Source organism: Clarias gariepinus, chromosome 19, assembly GCF_024256425.1.
Source record: "Clarias gariepinus isolate MV-2021 ecotype Netherlands chromosome 19, CGAR_prim_01v2, whole genome shotgun sequence".
Lineage (NCBI taxonomy): Eukaryota > Metazoa > Chordata > Actinopteri > Siluriformes > Clariidae > Clarias > Clarias gariepinus.
The window spans coordinates 17,137,539-17,162,450 of NC_071118.1; the positions used below are offsets into that span (position 1 = coordinate 17,137,539).

The 24,912-nt window shown below is 39.5% G+C and overlaps 1 protein-coding gene across 4 annotated transcripts in view; it reads left to right on the forward strand.

Annotated features, from left to right (window-relative positions):
* Nucleotides 1-24,912, forward strand: part of rapgef6 (Rap guanine nucleotide exchange factor (GEF) 6) — a 154,804-nt gene that overhangs the window by 21,436 nt on the left and 108,456 nt on the right. For 3 of the 4 annotated variants that reach the window (XM_053478204.1, XM_053478201.1, XM_053478203.1), the window contains exons 4-6: nt 10,988-11,122; nt 11,400-11,580; nt 21,609-21,745. In XM_053478204.1, the coding sequence (XP_053334179.1) occupies nt 10,988-11,122; nt 11,400-11,580; nt 21,609-21,745 (453 nt within the window). The remainder of the gene's footprint in view (nt 1-10,987; nt 11,123-11,399; nt 11,581-21,608; nt 21,746-24,912) is intronic. The other variant, XM_053478202.1, reaches the window with a different exon arrangement.

The window sequence follows — 24,912 nt, forward strand, 5'->3', positions numbered from 1 at the left end:
AGATCCTAGGTTACCTTTCTGAACTGTGGTCTACATTTCCTGGCAGTCAGCTTATCAGTAGGAATGAGGTGGAGTCCTGGTTGTCTAGGAGATGACCTCAAGTTAACTTCAGCATTTTATCATTAATAACAGGGCAGTTACTGACCATCTCGAGCAGGCATAGTGGTATTGAAAGAAGTGATCTAAAACCAGGATTTTTTTTTTTACAAATTAATTAAAAGGCTACACTGTAAGAAATTGCATGTTTTATGGAAAATTGCTCTAATGTTCGCACAACCCTGTTTCAAATCAGTGCAGCCCTATAATCAGTATGAAGACCAATTTACTGAACCTTTACCCCTTATTCTGAACACATAACTAATTTTAAATTCAACTTCCTGTGATTATAAAGCTAACTGGAATGTGCATTTGCATTTTTGCTGTGCATATACTTTTACAGTCTCAGACATCATGCTAAATAAAAGATAAAAGAAACCAGCTTATTTAAATTTATAGTGTTGATTAACAGTAAAAGCCATCTTTTGTTTGTGTGGAAAAGAGGGATTTTCGAGCAGCCTGTGCTCACCAACTCCCCCAAATGGACCGACGCACATACTGTCTGTGATTCTCATCCTCAGAATGCTCCATGTGCTGAGTTGCTATTGGTTGACATTAAAAAGGATGATGTCATTTTTATTTATTTATTTTTGCAGTAGCGGTAAAGCAACTAATCATATAAATAGTAGTGACTTTACATTTAAAAGCTCTTCAGGATGCACACCTTGCTTATAGAGAAAATAGACACTGTTCTTCTGATATAAGAGTTTGTGTTCACTAGGGCCAGATTAATTGCTTGTAAATTAAATAGTTATATTTTTTATATTACAAGGTGCCTTCTGTCATCGCACAAAAAGTGTGCAGAGGCATAGCAAAATCTCCTAGCAAGATGTTTTTGTTGTCCTGTCTGTTTTATCTTTGTTTACCAGCAATTTATGCTTTTTCAGTGCTATTTATGCCTAAGGCTTTTCTATAGCTATGATCACTGGGCATTAATTCTCTCTGATCAATAAAGATGCTCTCCCTTCTTGGTTTGAAGCAGACAGGCAATAGCTCTAATGATATAACCCCCCACCCTGGTGTTCCTTACAGTGTGCACCCTACTCAGATGATGTCATTGCTTTTCTGCCAGGCTCCCCTCCCTCTCTCTCACTCTCCTGGTAAGACATGTGTTATTGCTGGTGGATACAATCGATAGGAGTGTTTCCAGAGGGAGCTACTGGGGCGTTGCAGCCAGGGATGCACTCTCAAAGACTGGGTATAGCAGCTTCGGAGGTGGTTACACACGTTTGTTCCTTTTACAAAGAGGGGAGTACAAAACATGGTCTGTGCTGTCTGTTTTATGGCGAAGAAGACGACTAAAGCTGGATTCCAGTGTTTCTAGTGCGGTGTAACATTTGCTGCAGTGGAGTTGGAAGAAGATTTTTTTTTTCTGTGCTTTCCTTTATTCAGGGTTGGCATATTTTTGGATTCTTTTCTTTTTCCCACTGCAGTGTGCAGCTGCACAATTGATCTTCACTGACATAATTGAAGCACAAGTGCTGCAATGCTTTCTTTGGATTTTACTCTGCTCCAAAGGAGGGAATGAACACTTTTCATCCATCAGATTTTTTTTTTTATATTTACAAGAGTGTTTTATTTAAGGGTGCTGGCTTCCTCTTTATGCTCTAGTTTATTGCAAATGGTGAGAGATAGGCAGTTGATTGTTGTTCCTTATTTCTTTGTGATGAAAGTGGAAAGTTTTTCTTGCAGCTTGGGAAATGGCTTTCCTCGTCCGTTGCTATGCCAACTGCTTGCAACCATGGTCCTCCAAAGTAAGTGATGTAATCCTTCAGTAGCCAGCCATGTCATGTTGAATTAAATAGTGCATGCACGTGTACTTGTGTTCAGTGGCTTCTATTCATTTGAACTGTGTATGAAAATAAACATAAGCACATACAATGGGCCTGTAGGGTGAAACCAAAGGTGGATTAAAGGAGAATGACCTGACTGGTCTGACAGGAAGTCTATAGTAAGCACTGTTTACAATCGTGATGAGCAGAAAAGCACCTCAGAACACACCTTGAGGTGGATGTGCGCAAAAAAAAACAGCAGATGTCCACATTAGGTTCAACTCCTTTCAGGCAAGAACAACAATCCATGGCTATCATAGGCATAGACTCACCAAAACTCGAAAGTTGGATATCGGAAAAAATAAAACTTTTTAAACTTCAACTGTCCAGGTATGGTTGAGTATGTTCTTGGCTGACAGGAGTAGAACCCATTGTTGTCACTTGATGTTGTGGCCTATCCAAGTTAAATGGTTTGTGCAGCTGATGGGCTTTTTTTGCGTTAAGTGATTATATGTAGTGATGTATCCTCCCTGGCAGCTCAAACCATTCTGGCCATTTTCCTCTGAACAACATGTCATTGTCACAGACAGAACCATCACTCAATGATTTATGTTTATTACACCTTTACTGTAAACTCTAGAGACTGGCTACATAAATAAAAGAAAGGTTTTATCTGTCCATTGCTCAGAACTCGCTCTTTCAATATCTTTATGTTTTATACTTTAGAAAACTCGAAATCAGTCTCAGAAAATTGTGTCTGTATGTCTGTCCAGCCAGATTTTGTCACAGCACCACGCAAAACTGTCTGGACAGAATTTAATAAAACTTTGGCAGTACTTAGGACTTAGTCTGAAGAACATGGGTTATGGAATCTGGCTCTAATTACACTGTACCCGCGTTCCGGGTGACAAACCTCACAATCGGGTACAGATCAAGAGAACTTATACTGACCAAGACCTGTTGTTAAGTACTTACAATTGAAGATGGCTGTTTACACACAGCTCTGTTTTTCACATTTCCTGACATTCATTCCTCATAACCATTCCCTGACTGATGGAAAGCCTTGTGTTGGCGGGGTGTGGCCAAGCGCTGCTTTGTAAAGGACGTGAGAGTCATGTAAGTGGGAAAGTATTTACACCTGAAGAGAATGTGGATAATGTGTTGCTGTGGTGTGTGTGGGTCTTACATTTTCAGTTTAAGGTCTGAAATTTACACACACACACACAATGTGCAAAGCACACACAAACACAATGCATGCATGTGCATGCACACACAGACACTAGCCATATTCTCCTCAGGTGTGTATCATTTTTCGATTTCTTACTCACCAGCCCTTCATGTTGCTTGACTCTTCCATTCACCACAGACTTAATCACAGTTGTTTTTTTTACATTTTACCTGCCATAATTACCATCCTCCATCGTTAGGCGTTAATTAATAGTTATATTGCTGCTCCTTTGCTTTTCATTGGTTTTAGATGATCAGGCAAGATCATTAAAATACATATTTTAAATAAAGTTTTTCTTTGATTTCTTGATTTTGTTTGTTGTAATTAACAATCTTAAGTTTAATATCTGTACATTCTAGTTCACAGTCCATTTTTAGGTTCTACACAAGTAAAATGTTATTAGATTATAGTGAGAAAGTTAATGATCGATCAGTATTTGAGCATATGCCTGTGATAGTGGAAATATGGTTGTTAGTAAGAAGCATTTTTATAAGGTGATCACATAGAATATCAATTTATAAAAATTACGGATTGTTCCAGTTGTTGGATAAGCCTAAAGGTAGATATTTTCTTTATTTGGATAAGAGAAATGTTGATGTGTCAATAGTTAGGATTTCATTATTGTCTTTTATGCTGTTGTTTAGAAGCTTAGGTTACTTGATAAAGTGTTTAATTTGAAATCTTATTTGACATGTAACATTATATACTATTATCTGTGAATGACAAATATGCTTTTCCTGTTGTTACATGTTGTCACAACATATGTTTGACCATAATTATACAATCAGTAATTGAAGATATACATAATATACCACAGTATAGTTTAAAGAAATGATTATCAGCAAAATATCACTCTTAAATTTACTTACCCTTAATCCTTTTTTGCATTAAAATGTTTTTTTGAATTTAAAGTTAGAAGCAAAAGGCAATTCTTGAATGTGGGGCTCCTAAGTTACATATATCTAGTAGGGGTGGGTGATATACCGGTAGACACGGTTAACCGGTAGAAATTTGTCAACCGATAGAGATTTTGGTCAATCATCTTAATCGGGGTTAAGATTGTGACGTCACGTGATGTTGCACGTTACGTAACCACGCAATACACATTCACTTCTATGGGAAGCCAAACACATCTAAAGTGGGACGAAACCATGGCACCCGATTGAGCCAACGTGGGCAGACCAAATATCCAGACCCGGTGGATCACGCAGCGCGGACCAACTTGAGCAGCGCTGCTTGAATCAAAAACCTGCGTGACTCTGGTAGAAATAGACCGCGCCGACCATCAAAATACATTTTACCCCGCTGGGATGCGCACGTACAAACCAGGCATGGCAAGGCGGAAACAATATTAAACAGTCCTGACATTATAAAATAATTAGTTTTTGAATAAAAAAATTCGAGCAGCCCTGTTCAACTTAGTCCGCACTGCGCGATCCACCGGGTCTGGATATTTGGTCTGCCCACGCCGGCTCAATTGCTGCGCAAATAAACCAGATCATCTGCGCTATCCAGATAGTCGCGCTGCGCTGTCCACTTGGCCGTGCAGATATTTGATTTAATCAGGTGCCACGGTTTCGTCCCACTTTTGATGTGTTTGGTTTCACATACACTTCGACAATGGAAGAAGACGAGTTTGCTTACATGTGACAAAACCAACAATGAGGAGATAGAAGAAAAAAGGTGCATCGTCTGTGTTGTGGAATTGGTTTGGGTGTAAGAAAAGTGATGCGAATGAGATGAACGTGATTTGCAAGGTAGGCAAGTGCACTGTTTTACTAAGTGGCGGAAACACGTCAAACCTTTTCTATCATCTGAAATCCAAGCATCCAAACGAATATGGCCAAAGTAAAAAAATGCGGCAAACTTCAGCAATTCACAGTTTAAATAAAATTATTTATTATTATGTAAAACATTTTCTTTATGTTTGAATTTTTATTTATGCATTTTCAGATACAAATTGCTATATTGTGATATATATCGTTATCGAGGTAGAAAATTGCTTCTACCGTGATAGAAGATTTTGGTTATATCGCCCACCCCAATATCTAGTCACATAAAACTGTCAGCCGTGCATTCTATTATGCACTCAACTATTTATGGGCAGTATTGTTAATTAAGAGCAGTACTCTGTGGGAAATTGTTCATCAAACCTTTTGTAAATTTGTGTTTAAATGCCTAACCATTAAAAATGTATATACACAAACATGGCTGAAGCCTATTATGTGGACTTCCTCCCCCACTTGGGACAATCAGACCACCTTTCTTTGTTCCTTACTTCTAAATACTCACCCCTCATCAACCGTGTGCAGCCATCCGTGAAGACCATCAAAGTGTGGCCAGCGGGGGTAGACTTCACACTCCAGGACAGGTTTCTACACACAGATTGGAGTATGTTTGCTACTCAGGACACCTGTGGCTCTCACACGAACATAGACAGCTACACTTCTCCTGCTATGGACTACATCAACACTACCATAGACAGTGTCACAACCCAGAAGCAGATCACCACATACCCAAATCAGAAGCAATGGATGAACAAGGAGGTGCGTCTCCTACTGAAGGCACGCAACACTGCCTTCACAGCCGGAGGCACAGAGAGAGTTGATTGGCCGAGCTCTCTCAGGGGGGAGGGATGAGAGGTACTTGTGCTCCCACATTAACCACGGCTCTACAGCCAATCAGGGGCGTCAGTGAGCTCGCGCACACGGAAGGAGCGGCTAGCGCTTTCCTCCGAGTGTGTTACTGCGCCCCTAACGGTGCATGAGCGAGCAGTTCGAAAAGATGCGGTCGGCTCGCGTCACGTGGTTCAAAGGAAACACGGGATAGCTTTCGTCCTCCCGACTGAGTGGTGGTAGTAGCCTTAATGTGGGAGCCTCCTAGTGACGGGGAGGAATTGGCCACGACTAGATTAGGGAGAAAAATCGGGGAAAAAAGAATTGGACAGGACTAAATAAAAAAAAACAAAAAAAAACACTGCCTTTAGATCAGGTGATGCACAGGCCTACAAACACTGCTACAAACTAAAGCTAGAGGAGCACTTTTTAAACTCTGACCCTCGGCGCATGTGGCAGGGCATCCAGGCCATCAGCAACTACAAACCCAGTTACCCCACCCCCACAGCCACTAGTGTCTTCTTTCTAAATGAGCTCAATGACTTTTATGCTCGCTTTGAGAAAGACAATAAAGAAAATGTCACCAAGATTGCCTCCTCACCCGACCACTCGCCCATCACACTTACCTCATCTGACGTCTACAACGTACTGAGCCGGATCAACGTGCACAAGGCTGCTGGACCAGATGGCATCCCCGGGCGCGTATTGAGAGCATGTGCAGAGCAGCTCGCTGGGGTATTCACAGACATTTTTAACATGTCCCTTGCCCAAGCAGCTGTACCAGTGTGCTTTAAATCTACCTCAATTGTGCCAGTGCCGAAACACTCTAGCCCAACGTGCCTGAATGACTTCCGCCCCGGAGCACTCACACCCATCATTATAAAACGCTTTGAGCGGTTGGTCCTGACACACCTAAAGGACTCTTTCCAATCCTCACTAGATCCACATCAGTTTGCTTACCGTGCCAACAGGAGCACAGATGATGCAGTCTCCATAGCGCTGCACTCTGTACTCACACACTTACACATACAAACACCTATGCACGACTGTTGTTTGTTGACTTTAGCTCAGCATTTAATACTGTTTTACCCTCTAAGTTAATCAGCAAACTTAGAGATCTGGATATTAACACCTCACTATGTAATTGGATTATAGACTTTTTGACCAACAGACTTCAGCATGTTAGGTCAGGCCACATCTGCTCCACTACCATCACGCTCAACACTGGTGTACCACAGGGCTGTGTGCTGAGCCCCTTCCTTTACTCCCTCTTCACCCACGACTGCTGGCCTGTGTATGGATCGAACAACTTCATCAAGTTTGCAGACGACACTATGGTGATCGGCCTCATCATCAACAACTGCCTACAGGGAGGAAAATCAAGCACCTGGCCACTTGGTGCATGGACAATAATCTGCTCCTTAACACCAATAAGACCAAGGAGCTCATTTTAGACTTCAGGAAAGGAAGAAGAGGTTCACATGGACCCATTCACATCAACGGAATGGTTGTTGAGCCTGTCTTGTCCTTTAAGTTCCTGGGGACCCACATTTCGGAGAACCTATCCGGGTCCACCAACACCTCTAGCCTGGTCAAGAAGGCTCACCAGCGCCTATTCTTCTTGATAACATTTAAGAAGAATCAGCTGTCCTCAACTACTCTGGTGAACTTCTCTGCGCAATAGAAAGCATTCTTACCAACTGTGTCACAGTTTGGTATGGAAGCTGCTCTGTTGCTGAGCGTAAGGCACTGCAGCGGGTGGTGAAAACTGCCCAGCGTAATATAGGGACTCCTCTTCCAGCCATTGAGGACATTCAAAAGAAGAACTGTGTGTGTCGCACACGCAGTATTCTTAAGGATTACTTGCACCCCACCCACAAACTGTTTTCTCTCCTGCCCTCTGGTAGGCACTTCAGGTGTCCCAGGTCAAAAACCAGCAGACTGAGAAACAGCTTCTTTCCCAGAGCTGTCTCCTTATTTACCTCTCTGCCCCCCACTGACACCTGCCCACACCTCACACACCCCAATACTCTATCCATTTCCATTACACTATTTAATCTGGACTGCACTAAAATGTACATACCTGTTTGAAAATACAAATATCCATGCACAATACATTTGTACACTTCTGATTGAGTATATATTCATACATGTCTACTTGTAAATTCCTGTCTATAGAAAATAGCAACCTGTATATTATGTTCATATCTATTTGCAAATTCCTGACTATAGTTAATAGCAACCTGTATATATTGTTTATCCATTGTAGATTTGTAATTATAGTTACTAGCAATCTATATATTATGCTCACATAATATCATTCTGTAATAGTTACCCATAGCTTCTCCCTGCACATATCCCTTTTAGCTGTCCTTAGAACTTGTACCTTTATCCTGCACCTCTGGTTAGACCTAAACTACATTCTGTTGCCTTGTACTTGTACATGTGTAATGACAATAAAGTTAAATCTAATCTAATCTAATTTAATATAGATTAGATTAGAATTATGATCAACAAATCATGGTGTGATTACGGTTTTCTGCTCTCAATCTGGAATTGCTATTGCTTACTTTGTACTTTAAAATGCCCTTCTGTGCATTACGTTTGGGAAATCTGGTCATTATTCCATTCTGCTCACTTCCTTTCAGAGATGTAGAAGCTCCAAAATGCACTTGGCAGTGAAGCTTTCACAGTTGCTACTAAAGCTACGTTTAGTGTCCGTTAAATGTGACCCAATTCCGATTTTTTGCTCATATGTGACACATATCTTATGTTCTATGTCCATGTAAACAGGAAAAAAATGCATGCATTCCGATATTTCGAGATCGGTTACAGGCCTCCTTTATATGTTGAAATAAATCAGATATATGTCTGATATAGATATGTGCTAATGTGATTGTCGTGTAAACACGATTTTCTGAGGCGTTGTGTTCTGTACGTCATTAAAACTGGGACGTCATCGCGGTTTAATGACGTAATGTTATTCTCCGGGGGAAGAGCGTGTGGAATGATAACATCGCAGGTGACATGAAAAAGAAAGGCAACAAATCAGAATTGGGCATTGAGACCTGCAGTGTAAACGAGGCTCAAATTATAAAATTATGGCAGTATATATTTTTATTTTTATTTACTTTTATTTTTATATATTTTTTGTTTGGCTGTCATATTTGGAGGGAGAAGAATATCAGGGCACATTATATAGGCTTTCTGTTAACAAACAGAGGACAGATTTTTGATTAGAAGTTATAATTTTGACATTCGTAATGACTTCATATTAGCTAAAGAGAATAGTTCTATTTCTAGTTTCTAGACATTTACATTTACATTCTAGACACTCATCAAAGCTGGTTATGGAATGTATAACAAGATTTTTGGATCCTCAACTCTATTGCAAATAAAAATGTCAGATTTGTGCCAGAACTCCAAGACATCTAACTGAATACTATCAATTTTGCCAAGAAGAGTGGTCAACTTTCCAATCAGAATTCTGCCAGAAGCTTGTTGATTGCTAAAGTGAAACTAGCTAAGAGATTTTAAATCAAATATTAGGTTTGTTGTATGTTTGAATCTGTATTGATTTTAGAAAACCCAAAATAAAAGAACTTTTGCACCAAAATCTTATTCTTTTTTTACATTTTATTAATTGTGGTGTTTAAATTTATTACAAATAAAATTGTACTTTTTAAGCAAATGCTGGCATGTTTTATGCAAGGATACATAGACTCTCTTCCTTCCCCACAAAAAGAGTCACATTGAAAATAAATGCAATTTGCTTTGAATGTTATTGTTTACAAGGAATAAGTGCACCCTACTAATTAGAAAGAAACATTAGAATTCTATTTTATGTCTGTTGCAACAAATATAAATAACAATTTTGTAATGTACACTCTCGTTGTTGCTACTTTAAGCATTCCCGAACACATTTGGTTGGTTTAGACAAAGTAAAACTGCCATGATAAATCAAGTTAATGAATACGTCATTGTGACACTGAATTCCAAGTAAATTTGTGTGTGGATCTATCTAATAGTTTTGTAAATCAAACCCATTGTGTTTATTTCATAGTCCCATTATTTATTAATATTTTTATGCTAAAAATAAATTAAAAAAGAAAAAACATGTGGGAGATGCTATGTATTGTACCTCATACAGCAGCTTGTAGATCCACCTTTAGCACTTTTAAGCACTTAACCTTTTAAGTAATCGTTTTTTGTATGATTTTATCAGTCTCTCACATTGTTGTGGAGGAATTTTGGCCCATTCTTCTTTATAGCAGTGCTTCAGTTCAAGATTTTTGGGCATTCACTTATACACGGCTCTCTTAAGGTCCCACAGCATTTGCCATACAGTGAGTATGAGGTGTTTCTGCTGAAATGCTGATTGGTTTTTGCCAAACATAGCACTATGTATTAATTTTTAAACATCTCCACTTTGGACTCATTTGTCTATAGGACGTTGCTCCAAACGGTTCTGGTTGTCCAGAAGGTGGTTTGTTCACATGCATTTTTGAGAACCTCAGTTATGCTTCCATGTTCTATTTTAGTCAGAAGAGGCTTTCTCCTGGCAATGCTTCAAAGCAATCTGTACTTTTTTTAGTTTTCTGCTAATTTTGATGTTATGGAAATGCTCAGTAAAGCCTGTAGGATCTAAGTTGTAGCTTTTCTTGTATTTCTTTGAGTACTGCATGGGGTGAATTTCCTGGGACATCCACTTCTGGGAGGATTGGCAACTGTCTTGAATGCTTTCCACTTGTGAATAATCTTTCTTACTGTAGATTGCTTGTAGAACTACAAATTATTTGGAAATGGTTTTATTTGGAAACTTTTTTCTGATGTGCAGCAATAATTAATTCCTAAGATCATTGCTTATGTCTTTACAGTACCTCTTGGAATCATGTTAATAGGCATCTGAATGCCCCAGACCCGCAAACTCCCAAACCACTGCTTTTATAGACATCTGCACACTTGCTGATGATCAGTTATTTAAGGCCAGCTGCCACTTACCCCCTTAAATCCTGTGGAAGCAGGAAGGGGGTATATAGCATTGCCCACATGTTTTGTCTGAAGTTGTAATTGCCTAATTTTGAGACCCATTATGATGAAATTATCCTTATTTTGCTTTTCCAAAAAAACAAAAAAATTTTTACAACTTAAAAGGTGTGTGGGGGAGGGGAGACACTTTCAAACATGACAGTAGTAGTACTTAATGTAAGCTTGAGTAATGTCATCGAAGTTAAATCTTTCTGAGATCAGTCTTTATTATTTCTTGTCCTGTGCAGCAGCTTCCTGGAGATTTTGGGAATATGCACATGACGGACCACCCACATCCACCAGTGATGCCAGTACCACCCAGCCAATCAGGATGCAGCATCGGCAGTGACTCAGCAAGCAGTAGCTTATCAGATATCTACCATGTAATTACATGCTTTATTAATATACTTTTACATTATCAAAATGTTGATATATTGTACTTGACATGTACTTGCTTTGTCCTTTTTTGTTTTTTTCCTTTGATTATCCTCTTTTGTGTATGAAGACTAACCTAACTAAAATTAAAGAGAGATATGAAAGCTACATGGACAAAAGAACATTTCACCATCTTTAACTCAATTTAACAGGGGCTGTAATTTTACCCACAAGGAGGAACAGAATAATGACAAAAATTATACGTGCAATTTTAAACTCTTTTAGGCCACAGAGAGTGAAGTTGGTGATATGGATCTGTCTGGGCTCCCAGAGGCACCGGTGGATACAGATGATGAATATGAGGAAGATGAAGACATTGAGCATGCCTCAGACACACTGCTTGGAAGAGATGTGGTGAGAGAGTGTCTGGAGAAGGAGCCAGCCAAGCGCAGTGATAGTGACATCGGTTAGTTTTTCTCTTGTATAAATAATCTTTAAAGATGGATAGCATAAAGTTTTGGCTTGGAATGCATTAAGTGACAAAAAATTATGTGCCAAAAGGAATTAAGAGATGTACTTCTATCCTTAGGCTTTAGAATCAGAAAAATGTGCAGAGATCAGTAGTAATAAAAGGACTCTTGAATGGACAAGTATTTAGAGGCTCCAGTATTTTCAAGCAGGTTTGATTATTTTCCCAAATAATACATGTAAAACTAATAAAAATCATCCTGCTAGTTCCATCAGTAGTCACATCATTAGTAATCCCCAGTGACCCCGGTCTCTGCCAGGTCATAACACTGGCTGCACCATGTTTGACAGAAGATGAGGTATATTTTGGATCATAAGCCCCTTTCTTTGCTTTTTCATACTCTCTTCCCATAATTCCAATACAAACAGGAAACAGACCACACCTGGCCATGAAACTGCATATCAGTCAGTTCAACAATTATGTTTAAGCCTGTGGAGCAGCTGTAAAATTGGCAGTAATTGCAAGTTATTATTTTTTTATTTATATTCTCTATAAGGGTAAAGCAAAAAACTAAATTCTTATGTAAGCACTTACTGGGTTTTGGCCTTCAGAACTACCTTTATTCTTCATGACACACTCGTTGGTCACACTCGTTGGTCACATCTATGCAGAACATCTATGTAAAACAAAACAGTATTAATTCACCAATCAGTCCAGAGATTATCAAATAATTCAGTCACACAACTCGACCACTTCTCTCATCTCTCTTAGTCATTTATAGTGTTCTGCTGTCACTCATGTGCCTTAAAACAGTTAATTGGAGCAGTATGCGATTACTTTTGTGCCAAAAACTGAGTGTAAAACTGTTTTTTGCGTTCAGGTTATATGTTCACTTGCTCAAGCTCTCACTCACACGCTCAAATTATATTTCCACTTTTTCTTCTTTGCACGCTCAATCAGAATCTAGAAGTGGGACAATACAAAGCAAGTCAGAATTTTGGGGGGTTCATTTTAATTTTCCTGTTTCTGACTGGCTGCTTTTAATGCTTTCTGTGTCCCTCAATGCGCATGTGTCAAACTGTTATGTTTTTGATGCATTTTAGCAGCTAGTATATGCATTTCATATGTTTTTTTAAATATGTAAATGTCTCATGTATGCACACAATAAAACTAAAATATATACTATTATTTGAACAGAGACAAGCAAGTACAATGCTAATTTGGAATCTGCATAGGAGCATACTGGAGGTACTGGAAATTAAGACTGACCCCTTAATTTCAAACTACCTAACAAAGATTTAAATGATGCTAATAAAAATAATAATATAAACTCACTGCAATGAAGTACTGTAGTTAGCAGAGTGTCTAATACAATGGGACCTCGGATTGTGAGTAACGCAGTTTGCGAGTGTTCTGCAAGATAAGCAAATATTTTTTTTATTTTGCCTTAAAAAAGTCTTGGTTTACGAGTACCGAGTATCATGCATCATGCATGTGCTTCTTGTTTTAATGCCAAGTGTCACATCATCACAACTGAGCCAATGGTTTTTCTCTTTGTTGCGCTGCGGTATTGTGGGTAATCGTCTCCCCTGCTTAGTGGTATAATCAGCCTTTTACTGGTATAATCAACATCCGTGTGCGCGTATACTGTTTACTATAACACTGTGGCCACGTGTATGCGATATTTCAAATTTAAATTCATATTTATTTTGTCTTATACACAGTCATATACAGTACGATATGCAATGGAATGCTTATATGACTGCCCGTGACCTTAAAAATAAAAGCTTATTAATAGGAAATTTTAGCTAGGATAAAAATTCTGTTCAAATAAAGAAATTATGTACAATATAGAAAAATATAGAAAATATAGAAATGTAGTGTAAATAAAGAAAAATATAGAAAATTGATGGGGGGGGGGGGTGTTTGCAAATATGCATGATGTGTGCAATGATCCAGAAATAAAAATATAAATATGTAAGTGTGGATGAGTACTTGGAGTATCATCAGGTAAGGGGAAAGTGGACAAGGAGACTTGGTGGTGGAATGAGGAAGTCCAGGAGTGTATACAGGGAAAGAGGCTAGCTAAGAAGAAGTGGGACACTGAGAGGACTGAAGAGAGTAGACAGGAGTACAGGGAGATGCAGAGTAAGGTGAAGGTAGAGGTGGCAAAGGCCAAACAAAGAGCATATGAGGACTTGTATGCTAGGCTAGACAGTAAGGAGGGAGAGGGGGATCTGTACAGGTTGGCAAGGCAGAGAGATAGAGATGGGAAGGATGTGCAGCAGGTTAGAGTGATTAAAGATAGAGATGGAAATGTACTGACAGATGCCAGAAGGGTGATGGGAAGATGGAAGGAGTACTTTAAGGAGTTGATGAATGAGGAAAACGAAAGAGAACAAAGAGTAGAACAAAGAGTAGAAGAGGTGACTGTTGTGGAACAGGAAGTAGCAAATATTGGTAGAAGTGAGGTGAGAAGGGCGTTGAAGAGGATGAAGAGTGGAAAGGCTGTTGGTCCTGATGACATACCTGTGGAGGTATGGAAGTGCTTAGGAGAGGTGGCAGTAGAGTTTTTGACAAGTTTGTTTAACAAGATCTTGGAGAGTGAGAGAATTCCAGAGGAATGGAGGAGAAGTGTATTGGTGCCAATTTTTAAGAACAAGGGAGATGTGCAAAGCTGTGGCAATTATAGAGGTATAAAGCTAATGAGCCAGACAATGAAGCTGTGGGAAAGAGTAGTGGAAGCTAGGTTAAGGGTAGAAGTGAGCATTTGTGAGCAGCAATATGGTTTTATGCCTAGAAAGAGTACATCAGATGCAGTATTTGCTTTGAGGATGCTGGCAGAGAAGTACAGAGAAGGTAACAGGGAGTTGCATTGTGTCTTTTTAGATTTAGAGAAAGCGTATGACAGGGTGCCAAGAGAGGAGCTGTGGTATTGTATGAGGAAGTCTGGAGTGGCAGAGAAGTATGTTAGAGTGGTGCAGGACATGTATGAGAGCTGTAAGACAGTGGTAAGATGTGCTGTAGGTGTGACAGAAGAGTTTAAGGTGGAGGTGGGTCTGCATCAAGGATCGGCTCTAAGCCCCTTTTTGTTTGCTCTGGTGATGGACAGGATGACAGATGAGGTAAGACAGGGGTCCCCATGGACTATGATGTTTGCAGATGATATTGTGCTCTGTAGCGAGAGCAGGGAACAGGTGGAGGAAAATTTGGAGAGGTGGAGGTATGCTCTGGAAAGCAGAGGAATGAAGGTTAGCCGCAGCAAGACGGAATACATGTGTGTGAATGAGAGGGACCCAGGAGGATCGGTGAGGCTACAGGGAGCAGAGGTAAAGAAGGTGCAGGATTTTAAGTACTTAGGGTCAACGGTCCAGAGCAACGGAGAGTGTGGAAAGGAGGTGAAGAGGCAGGTACAGGCAGGTTGGAATGGATGGAGAAAAGTGTCAGGTGTGTTGTGCGATAAAAGAGTATCAGCGAGAATGAAAGGAAAGGTGTACAGGACAGTGGTGAGACCAGCGATGCTCTACGGCTTAGAGACAGTGGCGCTGAAAGAAAAGACAGGAGGCAGAGTTGGAGGTAGCAGAGCTGAAGATGTTAAGGTTCTCTTTGGGAGTGACAAGGATGGATAGGATTAAGAATGAGTTTATCAGAGGGACAACCCACGTTAGATGTTTTGGAGATAAAGTCAGAGAGGCCAGATTGAGGTGGTTTGGGCATGTTCAGAGGAGAGATGGTGAATATATCGGTAGAAGGATGCTGAGGTTGGAACTGCCAGGCAGGAGGTCTAGAGGAAGACCAAAGAGGAGATTTATGGATGCAGTGAGAGAGGACATGAAGTTAGTTGGTGTGAGAGAAGAGGATGCAGAGGATAGGGTTAGATGGAGGCAGATGATTCGCTGTGGCGACCCCTGAAAGGGAACAGCCGAAAGACAAAGAAGAAGTAAGTGTGGATGAGTGAATGTGTCCATAAGTGTCCATGAATGTCCAGTATGAGGAGACAATGTCATAATTGTGGATGTTTAAAAACTGGCATTAGTCCTGTGTGGTGTTATGGTTGAGAGACCTTATCGCCTGTGGGAAGAAGCTCCTCCTCAGCCTCTCTGTGTTGGCCTTCAGCGAGCGGAATCGCTTTCCAGATCGCAACAGAGAGAACAGTTCACCGCTTCCTGTAGATTGAGTGCAGGTCAGGGAGCCAGGTGCTCAGCTGATTGCACCACTCTCTGTAGAGCTCATTTGTCCTGCATGGTGCTGTTTCCAAACCAGGTTGTGATGTTTCCCATCAGGATGCTCTCTATGGTGCAGGAGTAGAAATTCCTGAGCACCCTGGGGGGCAAGTTGAAGTCTCTCAAGAGTCTAAGGTGGTAAAGACCCTGCCAGGCCTTTTCCACCAGGACTATGACAGGTCCTGCGTGATGTGAACACCGAAGTATCTAAAGCTGTCCACTTTCATCACTCTGCTCCTGTTGATGATACCTCTGGTAGTTCCTCTCCTGTTTGTACTAAAGTCCACTATCAGGTCCTTTGTCTTGCTGACATTCAGGAGGAGATTGTTCCTCTGGCACCATTTCTCCAGATATTCAATTTTTTCTAGGTAGACCATCTCATTGTTGTTTGTGATTAGGCCCACCACTACACCAGCAAACTTGATGACAGTGGTGGAGTTGGTAGTGGCCATGCAGTCGTACGTGTACAAAGAGTACAGAAGGGAGCCCAGAACACAACCTTGGGGGGTTCCAGTGCTGAGAGTGAGGGAGGCTGAGACATGCCTGCCCATCCTTATTGCCTGTGGTCTGCCAGTTAGAAAATTGGAGATCCACTGACACATAGATAAGCTGAGTCCCAGGTGCTCCAGCTTGGCGGTGAGTGTGGAGGGAATTATGGTATTAAATGCTGGGCTGTAGTCGACAAAGAGCATTTTAACATAATTCCCCTTCCGAGTGTCTAGGTGAGTGAGTGATGTATGGAGGAGATGAGAGATCGCATCATCTGTAGAGCGGTTCGGGCGGTATGCAAACTGTAATAGTTGTCAGGTAGTTAAGAAATGAAGTCTTTAACCAGCCGTTCAAAGCATTTCATCACAATTGAGGTGAGGGCTACAGGGCGATAGTCATTGAGGGAAGCAGGATGAGGTTTCTTCAGGACAGGAACAATGATGAACTCCTTAAAGAATGTGGGAATCACCGACTGGGATAAGGAGAGGTTAAATAACATTGTCTTTCTGCAGCCGTTGGCGCCAAGTCTCTAGTTTTAACACGTCCCAAAGAGGGAATATTCAAACCAGCCCATCTGCGACATTTCTTCACCATTCTGGTGCTCAGTTTGAACTTTAGCAGATCATCTTGACCATATCTAAATGCATCGTGCCATCATCAATGATGTTTGGCTGCATTGACCTATGACCTTGTGACCTAGCTGCATTGCTGACCTCACCCTTTATACCACCTACAGACATCCACTCATACATCCACTTATAGACTCATATGGGCAATTTGAAAATGATGGTCAGCCCACACTGTATGTTTTTGGATTGTAAGGCAAACCACAGTATCCAGGGTAAACATGCAAAACGGACATGCATACAGAACAGAAGTAAGATTCAAACCCCCAAATTTCCCCTCAAACCCCCAAATATATCTTAGAAAAAAATACATAAAAATTATTAATACAAAATATAAAGTAAAAATAAAACACTTTACCTTTTAAAAAAGTAAAAATAAATCCAGACAGATAAGTGTTTTCGTTAATGTTTGTGCGTGTATACGCTTTGTGTGTGTGTTGGTGCGACACCCTCTCCCTCTTCTTGTCTCACACAGTAAACCTTTCTCTCTCTTATTTGAAACATCTACACACACACACACACACAGATACTAATGGAAACACCGCCTCATCAGGAAAATTAACAAGAAACATCCCTGACACTCAAGTGCATGCACACACTAACAGACTCACTGCTGTAAAGTCAAAATAAAACAAATGAACCTAAAATTTTAACTTTGAAAAGAATCATGACAGAGCAGTGTCTTTGTTAGAGTGTGTGTGTGTGTGTGTGTGTGTGTGTGTGTGTGTGTGTGTGTGTGTGTGTGTGTGTGTGTGTGAAGGCTAGAGGAGGAGGGGTGTGTGTAAGTAAAGTTTTACACTTTTTTGTCGATCGCAGGTCGGAGTTTCAGAATAAGATACAGCAGTGTACATATGTGCCTTTGAATGCACGTGAAATCACTGCTAATTTATCGCAACTTGAGCCTATTTCTACTGCTACTTTTAACAATATTGTTTTTAAGCTAAAGCCTAGTTCTGCTCCTTAAGATATTATTCCGATACCTCTGTTAAAGCAAATCATTAAATCGGTTGGCCCATATATGGTTCCTATAAAAGATAAAAGTTTACTCTCAGGGATTGTTCCCAAGTATTGTAAACATGCTGTAGTTCAGCCTTTGTTGAAAAAGAAAATCTGGATAAGAGCGTTTTTTGCAATTATAGACCAATCTTAAAACTGCCATTTCTGGCAAAGATTTTAGAAAAATGTGTTTTGATTCAACTGGAGTCAAAGTCAACTTTATTGTCAATACGACCATGCAAACAGAATTTACACATCGGCTCGAAATTGCGTTCTTCAGACTCCAGATGTGCAAAAGGATAAAAAAAAAAGTAGTTCGAATAACTCACATATAACAAACGGACACAACAAGTAACAGGTGCACACAGGTTATGACAGTGAGACAGTAAACATAAAATGGGACATTTAGAGTGTTGCGGATTACAGCTTAAATATTACAGTGTCGCAGGAAAATGCGACACAGGAAAATGCAGGAGAAGTGTCACAGGAAGATGCAGTATGGTGGTTGAAATAAATTGAGTGCAATAAATTACGTGATGTAAAGTGCAAATGCAACCAGCAGCATGGAGATATGTGATTATATTGTGCATATTTATGTTTGTGCTGTTTTTGTTATGTTAAATGTAAACATGTCCATGTTATCTTTTGAGTGAGTTGATAAGTCTGCTAGCTTGAGGAAAAAAGCTGTTGCTTAGTCTGGTGGTCTTGCAGCGCATGCTGTGGTAGCGCTTGCCGGATGTTAAAAGTGTCCTGAGCTGGGTGGGTGGAATTTCTGATGATGTTGATGGCCCTCTTGCTATAGTGGGACGAATATAAATCTTTAATGGCTGGTTGGGCTGATCTGGTGATCTTCTCGGCTGTCCTTACCACCCTCTACAGCAGTGCAGTTCCCGTACCAGACTGAGAGGCTGCTGGTAAGGATCCTTTTAATAGCGCATCTGTAGAAGGTGGTGAGTGCCGGAGGTGGAAGGTCAGGTTTTCTCATCCTTCGGAGGAAGTGGAGGCGTTGCTGTGCCTTCTTAACTATGGAGGTGGTGTTGGTGTTCCATGTCAGATCATCTGTGATGTGCACCCCCAGAAACTTGGTGCTTTTCACAGGCTCCACAACACTGCCATTGACAGTGAGAGGGGTATGCGGCTTGTGTTTCTCCCTGAAGTCCACATTTATTTCTTTTGTTTTACTGACATTAAGTTGTAGGTTGTTTCTGTCGCACCAGTTGATGAGTTGATGTACCTCCTCTCTGTAGTCTGAGTCGTTGTCTTCACTGATGAGGCCCACCACTGTTGTCATATATTGATGAAAATCTTATCGGTGAAGTTTTTCCATTGTGTTTTAAGAAGCACCATAGCTCAGAAACAGTGTTAGTGAAGGTTTTTAATCATATTTTTTTTAACAACGATCAGGGGAATGTGACTGTTCTATTGCTGCTGGATCTTACATCAGCGTTTGACACGGTTTACCATACTCACCATATTCGGTTGACCACACACAATATTTCCTGGCTTGAAACATGTGTAGGCATCTCTGGAAATGCCTTAAATTGGTTTAAGTCCTACCTCCTAACTAGACGTTTCTCTGTTTGTATGGGTGAATGTACATCAATTTCCTCACCTTTATCATGTGGCATTCCGTTTTAGCACCACTTCTCTTTTTTGTTTATATGCTTCCTTTGCGTTCAATTCTGCGTAAATACAGTGTGTCATTTCACTGCTATGCAGATGATACACAGCTGTATATACCACTTAAGTCAAATGCCACTGCCATAGAAAGATTGTTGGCTTGTCTTAATGAAGTTAAGGCATGGATGTCTATAAACTTTTTGAGCCTAAATGAATGGAAAACAGAATTGATTATGTTTGGTCCCTCCGAACTTGATAACGCAGTTGAATCTAAGCTGGGTCCTCTGTGCCAGTTTAAAAAATATTATTTAAAAAATCCCGGGATGATTTGTGATAGTGCATTTAAATTTGACAAGCAAATAAATTAAATCGTTAGAACGAGCTTTTTTAAATTGAGGATGATTTCCAAAATAAAGTCTTTTTTTTATCCAAGAAAGATTTGGAAAAAGTAATTCATGCATTTATTATTTCAAGATTAGACTATTTTAATAGTCTGCAAGACTGCTTACAGCCGTAAAATTCGATCATATTACTCCGGTGTTAAATTTTGCCTGTTGGTTGCCTGTTACTTTTCAGGATAAATGTAAAAATTTTATTATCTGTATTCAAATCTCTACATGGTTTAGCACCAACTTATATTATTGAGATGAGGTCTAGAGAGGATCGCGCTTTTGCGGTCGCCGCCCCTAACTTATGGAACAGCCTGCCTTCATATATTAGGGACCTTCCTACACTTGGTCAGTTAAAAGCCATTTGAAGACTTAGTTTTTTTATGATAGCGTTCGATCAAAGATGAGTGTGAAGGGTGCTAGGGTCATGTATTTCTTTTTTTAAACTCTATTTTAGATAAATGGGTATATTTAGTCTTTTATTTGTCTTTTTCTGTTTATTGTGTCTGTACAGCACCATGGTCAACATGGTTGTTTTATTCAGTGCTTTAGAAATAAATTTGAACATTTGAACTTTCACTATGTCCAATGACACATGCACACACATAACAAGGTTAGTGCAGACTACAGAGAGAAAAAAAAATGGATCTTTAACCTCTCTAATGAGACTTTCTTTTGCTTTTCAGCAAGCTTTAAACAGTATACGCGTGCTGTACACACACACACACACACACACACACAAACACAAAATAAAAGATGCTTTACATGCACACACGTGGTCACAGTGTTTTAGTAAACAGTACACATTGCACAGATGTTGATTATACAAGTGAGAGACACTAAGACCGAGCAGGAGAGACGATTACTCACAATTCGGCAGCGCAAGAGCGAGAGAAACATTTGCTCAGTTGTGACGTGCAACGTCAAAACAAGAAGTGCATGCGTGATACATGATGCTCTGTACTCGTAAACCAAGACTTTATAAAGTAAAAATTTATTAAAAATCTGCTCGTCTTGCGGAACACTCGCAAACTGCGTTACTCACAATCCAACATTCCACTGTACCTGCATTTGCTGGTTAAGATTTGCTCTCTAAACATTTTAACTCACATCATTTAGCGGAGCATTTTTCTTGGTTATAAGTAGATGTGTGAAAGGTAAATTTTTAGGTTGTAAGGTTTAAAACTCAGTGTTGTCTGATAATAATTTGTCCATTGAATGAAAAGGGCAAACAGTCATGGATTGTGATTCTATTTAAGGGTATTAATTAATAAAATTGAAGATTTTTATCCTGGATAAAATTTTTAGAGTTAAGTTGGGGGGGGGACTTCATAAAGTCGGCTTTCTTTCTCTCTCTCTCTCTCTCACACTCCCTCACACACACACATTTACATTTACATACATTTACATTTAGGCATTTGGCATAGGCTCTTATCCAGAGCGACTTACATTTTTATCTCATTATACATCTGAGCAGTTGAGGGTTAAGGGGCCGCGCTCAAGGGCCCAACAGGGGCAACTTGGTGGTTGTAGGGTTTGAACCTGGGATCTTCCGAACCGTAGTCCAATGCCTTAACCACTGAGCTACCCCTGACCCACACACACACACACACACACACACACACACACACACACTTTGGTAACTGTCCCTATTACCCCCCCCCCCCCCCTTCTCCTCCCAGAGCTGCTGTTAGAGTTCATGCATCAGCTGCCTGCATTTGCCAACATGACCATGTCAGTGAGGAGAGAGCTGTGTACAGTCATGGTCTTTGAAGTTGTAGAACAGGCTGGCACCATCATCCTGCATGACAAACAGGAGGTAAACAGACATATTGCTAGATCCATTTGTAAATGTGCTTGTGGTAACACCAGATAACCAATGGCGATATCACATGGGTACCTTCTTGTGTATGTGTGCATGAAGTATAAACACAATAAATCCTGCTAATGCTAATCTTGCTAATCCTGTTGGTTTATTCCTAATCTAGTTTAAAATGACATAGAAAGAGACATCCCATATTATAATTGTAGTTTTGTAGAAATTGTAGTTTTCTGTAAATTAACACATGACATAAAAATGATCTTTGAAACAAACATAAAACTCAGGAAAATGAAACTAACTGTAATTTGTTAGTCGTTTGTTTATTGTCATTTAAAACTAAACATTTTTGTTCTTTGTTTTGTCCAAATAATTGAGTACTGTCTTAAATTATCATTTTAAAGATACTTGAAGCAAAGAAAACAACCAAGGAGATTCCATAAATTACTTGAATTGAGGTGAACTGTTTAACATATCATAACCTGAAAGGATCGTGCTGTCAATTGTCAACTTTACCAAAAAAATTTAGAAATCACCACTGTTTAATAGTAAAAGTAAGCGCATGAAACAAAACATTTCAGGATTGGTAATAAACAGCTTTGTGGCAATACAAAAAACACTTGTTATTGAGACTCATCAGAAAAAAGGACTTCTGTTTGCTAGAAAGCAAAATAAATGGACATTAGAGCAATGGGAAAAAGGTCATGTTGTCTGATGATGAGTCCAGATTGATCCTTTTCCAGAGCAATGGAATTAGCATGGGAAAATGCATTAAGAGAGAGACTCATCACCTTGTTGTGATTTGGCATAATTTCAGTTGGTCTAGGTCTAGGCTCAGCAACATTATGTGGCAATAAATTGAAGTCAGCTGATAACCTAAATGTACTGAATGTATTAACACAATTAACACAATTAAATAGAGTATTTCTTCCCTGATGGCATGAGCATTATCCAGGGCAACAATGAAAATATTAATTTGGCTTAACCTTTGTAAGTGTGGTTCAGTGAGCATAAGTAATCATTTTCACACATGAATTTATAATTGTCCTTGGTGTGTTGGGAAAGACTTTATGGAGAGTTTTTCGATTCTCCCATCATCAGTATGAAATTTTGGCCAAAATCATGTGTCTCTAGATGAAAGTACAGTGGGGCAAAAAAGTATTTAGTCAGCCACCAATTGTGCAAGTTCTTCCACAAGTTCTTCCAATAATTTTCATCATAGGTATACCTCAACTATGGGAGACAAAATAAGAAAAAAACAATTCAGAAAATCACGTTGGGGAATTTTTAAAGAATTTATTTGCAAATTATGGTGAAAAATAAGTATTTGGTCAATAACAAAATTTCATCTCAATACTTCGTTATATACCCTTTGTTGGCAATGACAGAGGTCAAACGTTTTCTGTAAGTTTTCACAAGGTTTTCACACACTGTTGCTGGTATTTTAGCCCATTCCTCCATGTAGATTTCCTCTAGAGCATGTTTTGGGTCTGTCGCTGGGCAACACGGACCACTCCCTCCAAAGATTTTCTATGGGGTTACTGGCTAGGCCACTCCAGGACCTTGAAATGCTTCTTACAAAACCACTCCTTTGTTGCCTGGGTGGTGTGTTTGGGATTATTTTCATGCTAAAAGACACAGCCATGTTTCATTTTCAATGCCCTTGCTGATGGAAGGAGGTTTTTACTCAAAATCTCACGATACATGGCCCCATTCATTCTTTCCTTTACACAGACCAGTCGTCCTGGTCCCTTTGCAGAAAAACAGCATAATGTTTCCACACCCATGCTTCACATTAGGTATGATTTTTTTTGGGATGCAACTCTTTTATACTGATAACGAGTTCAAACAGATGCCATTAATACAGGTAATGAGTGGAGGACAGAGGAGCCTCTTAAAGAAGTTGTTACAGGTCTGTGAGAGCCAAAAATCTTGCTTGTTTGTATCTGACCAAATACTTATTTTACAGAGGAATTTACTAATTAATTCATTAAAAATCCCTCAATGTGTTTTTTTTTGGAACTTTTTTTTTTCTTATTTTTGTCTCTCATAGTCGAGGTATCCCTGTAATGAAAATTACAGGCCTCTTTCATCTTTTTAAGTAGGAGAACTTGCACAATTGGTGGCTGACTAAATACTTTTTTGCCCCACTGTAAATAGTTGACCAATAAGCTTTAATCATTAAGCTTCAGCATTCTGAAGTTATTGCAATACATTTGATGGTTAAGGAAAAGTTTGTATTTGTAATATTATATCTGTGTTTAACTGATTGGTGAAGCCTTAATAGGTGCGTAAATAATTAAACTTACAATTTTACTATAACCAGAGCACATTTCCTTAATAAAATAGTAATATGAAAAGTATAGATTTAACTTCAGTGAGCATGTAGTTCCCACAAATTAAAGATTAAAAATCCTACAATGTAATTTTCTGGATTTTTTTTTTCTTATTTTGTCTCTCATAGTTGAGGTATACCTCAAATTACAGGCCCCTCTCATCTTTTTAAGTGCGAGAACTTGGACAATTGCTGGCTGAATAAATACTTTTTTGCCCCACTGTAAATGTGCCACTTGCAAATGCACAAAATAATATTAAAGCTAAAGTCGGTATAACAGAATATTTAAAAAGCATAATTGTTTGACTATTATAGTAGTACTAGTGTTAGTACCTGTCAGTAATGGGTAAAGAGTTTGTAGAAATAGTTAAAAGGTTAGAAATAAGATTATCAGCAACACATAACTGCTCCTTTCACATAACACATAACTTCCTTTCTACTCAAATTTCTGATTTAATTTATGGTGCAGTTTTCATAATGTACCTACATTTTGGTGTAAGCCATGCTGTGTCTACCATCTAATCCATCTAATCTAGTCATCAGTCCTGACTTTCTTTTTCTCCTATCTGATATTGGCTAGCTACACTATCCCCTGCAACCACCTTACAGTTTTTATTCTCCTGGGTGATTCCATCTCAAATCAACCAGTGGGTTCCACCACATGACCACAGATTTTGCTAATTTTTTCACCATTGTTTTTTTCTTATTTTGTCTCCCATAGTTGAGGTATACCTATGATGAAAATTATTGGAAGAACTTGTGGAAGAACTTGCACAATTGGTGGCTGACTAAATACTTTTTTGCCCCACTGTACTTTCATCTAGAGACACAT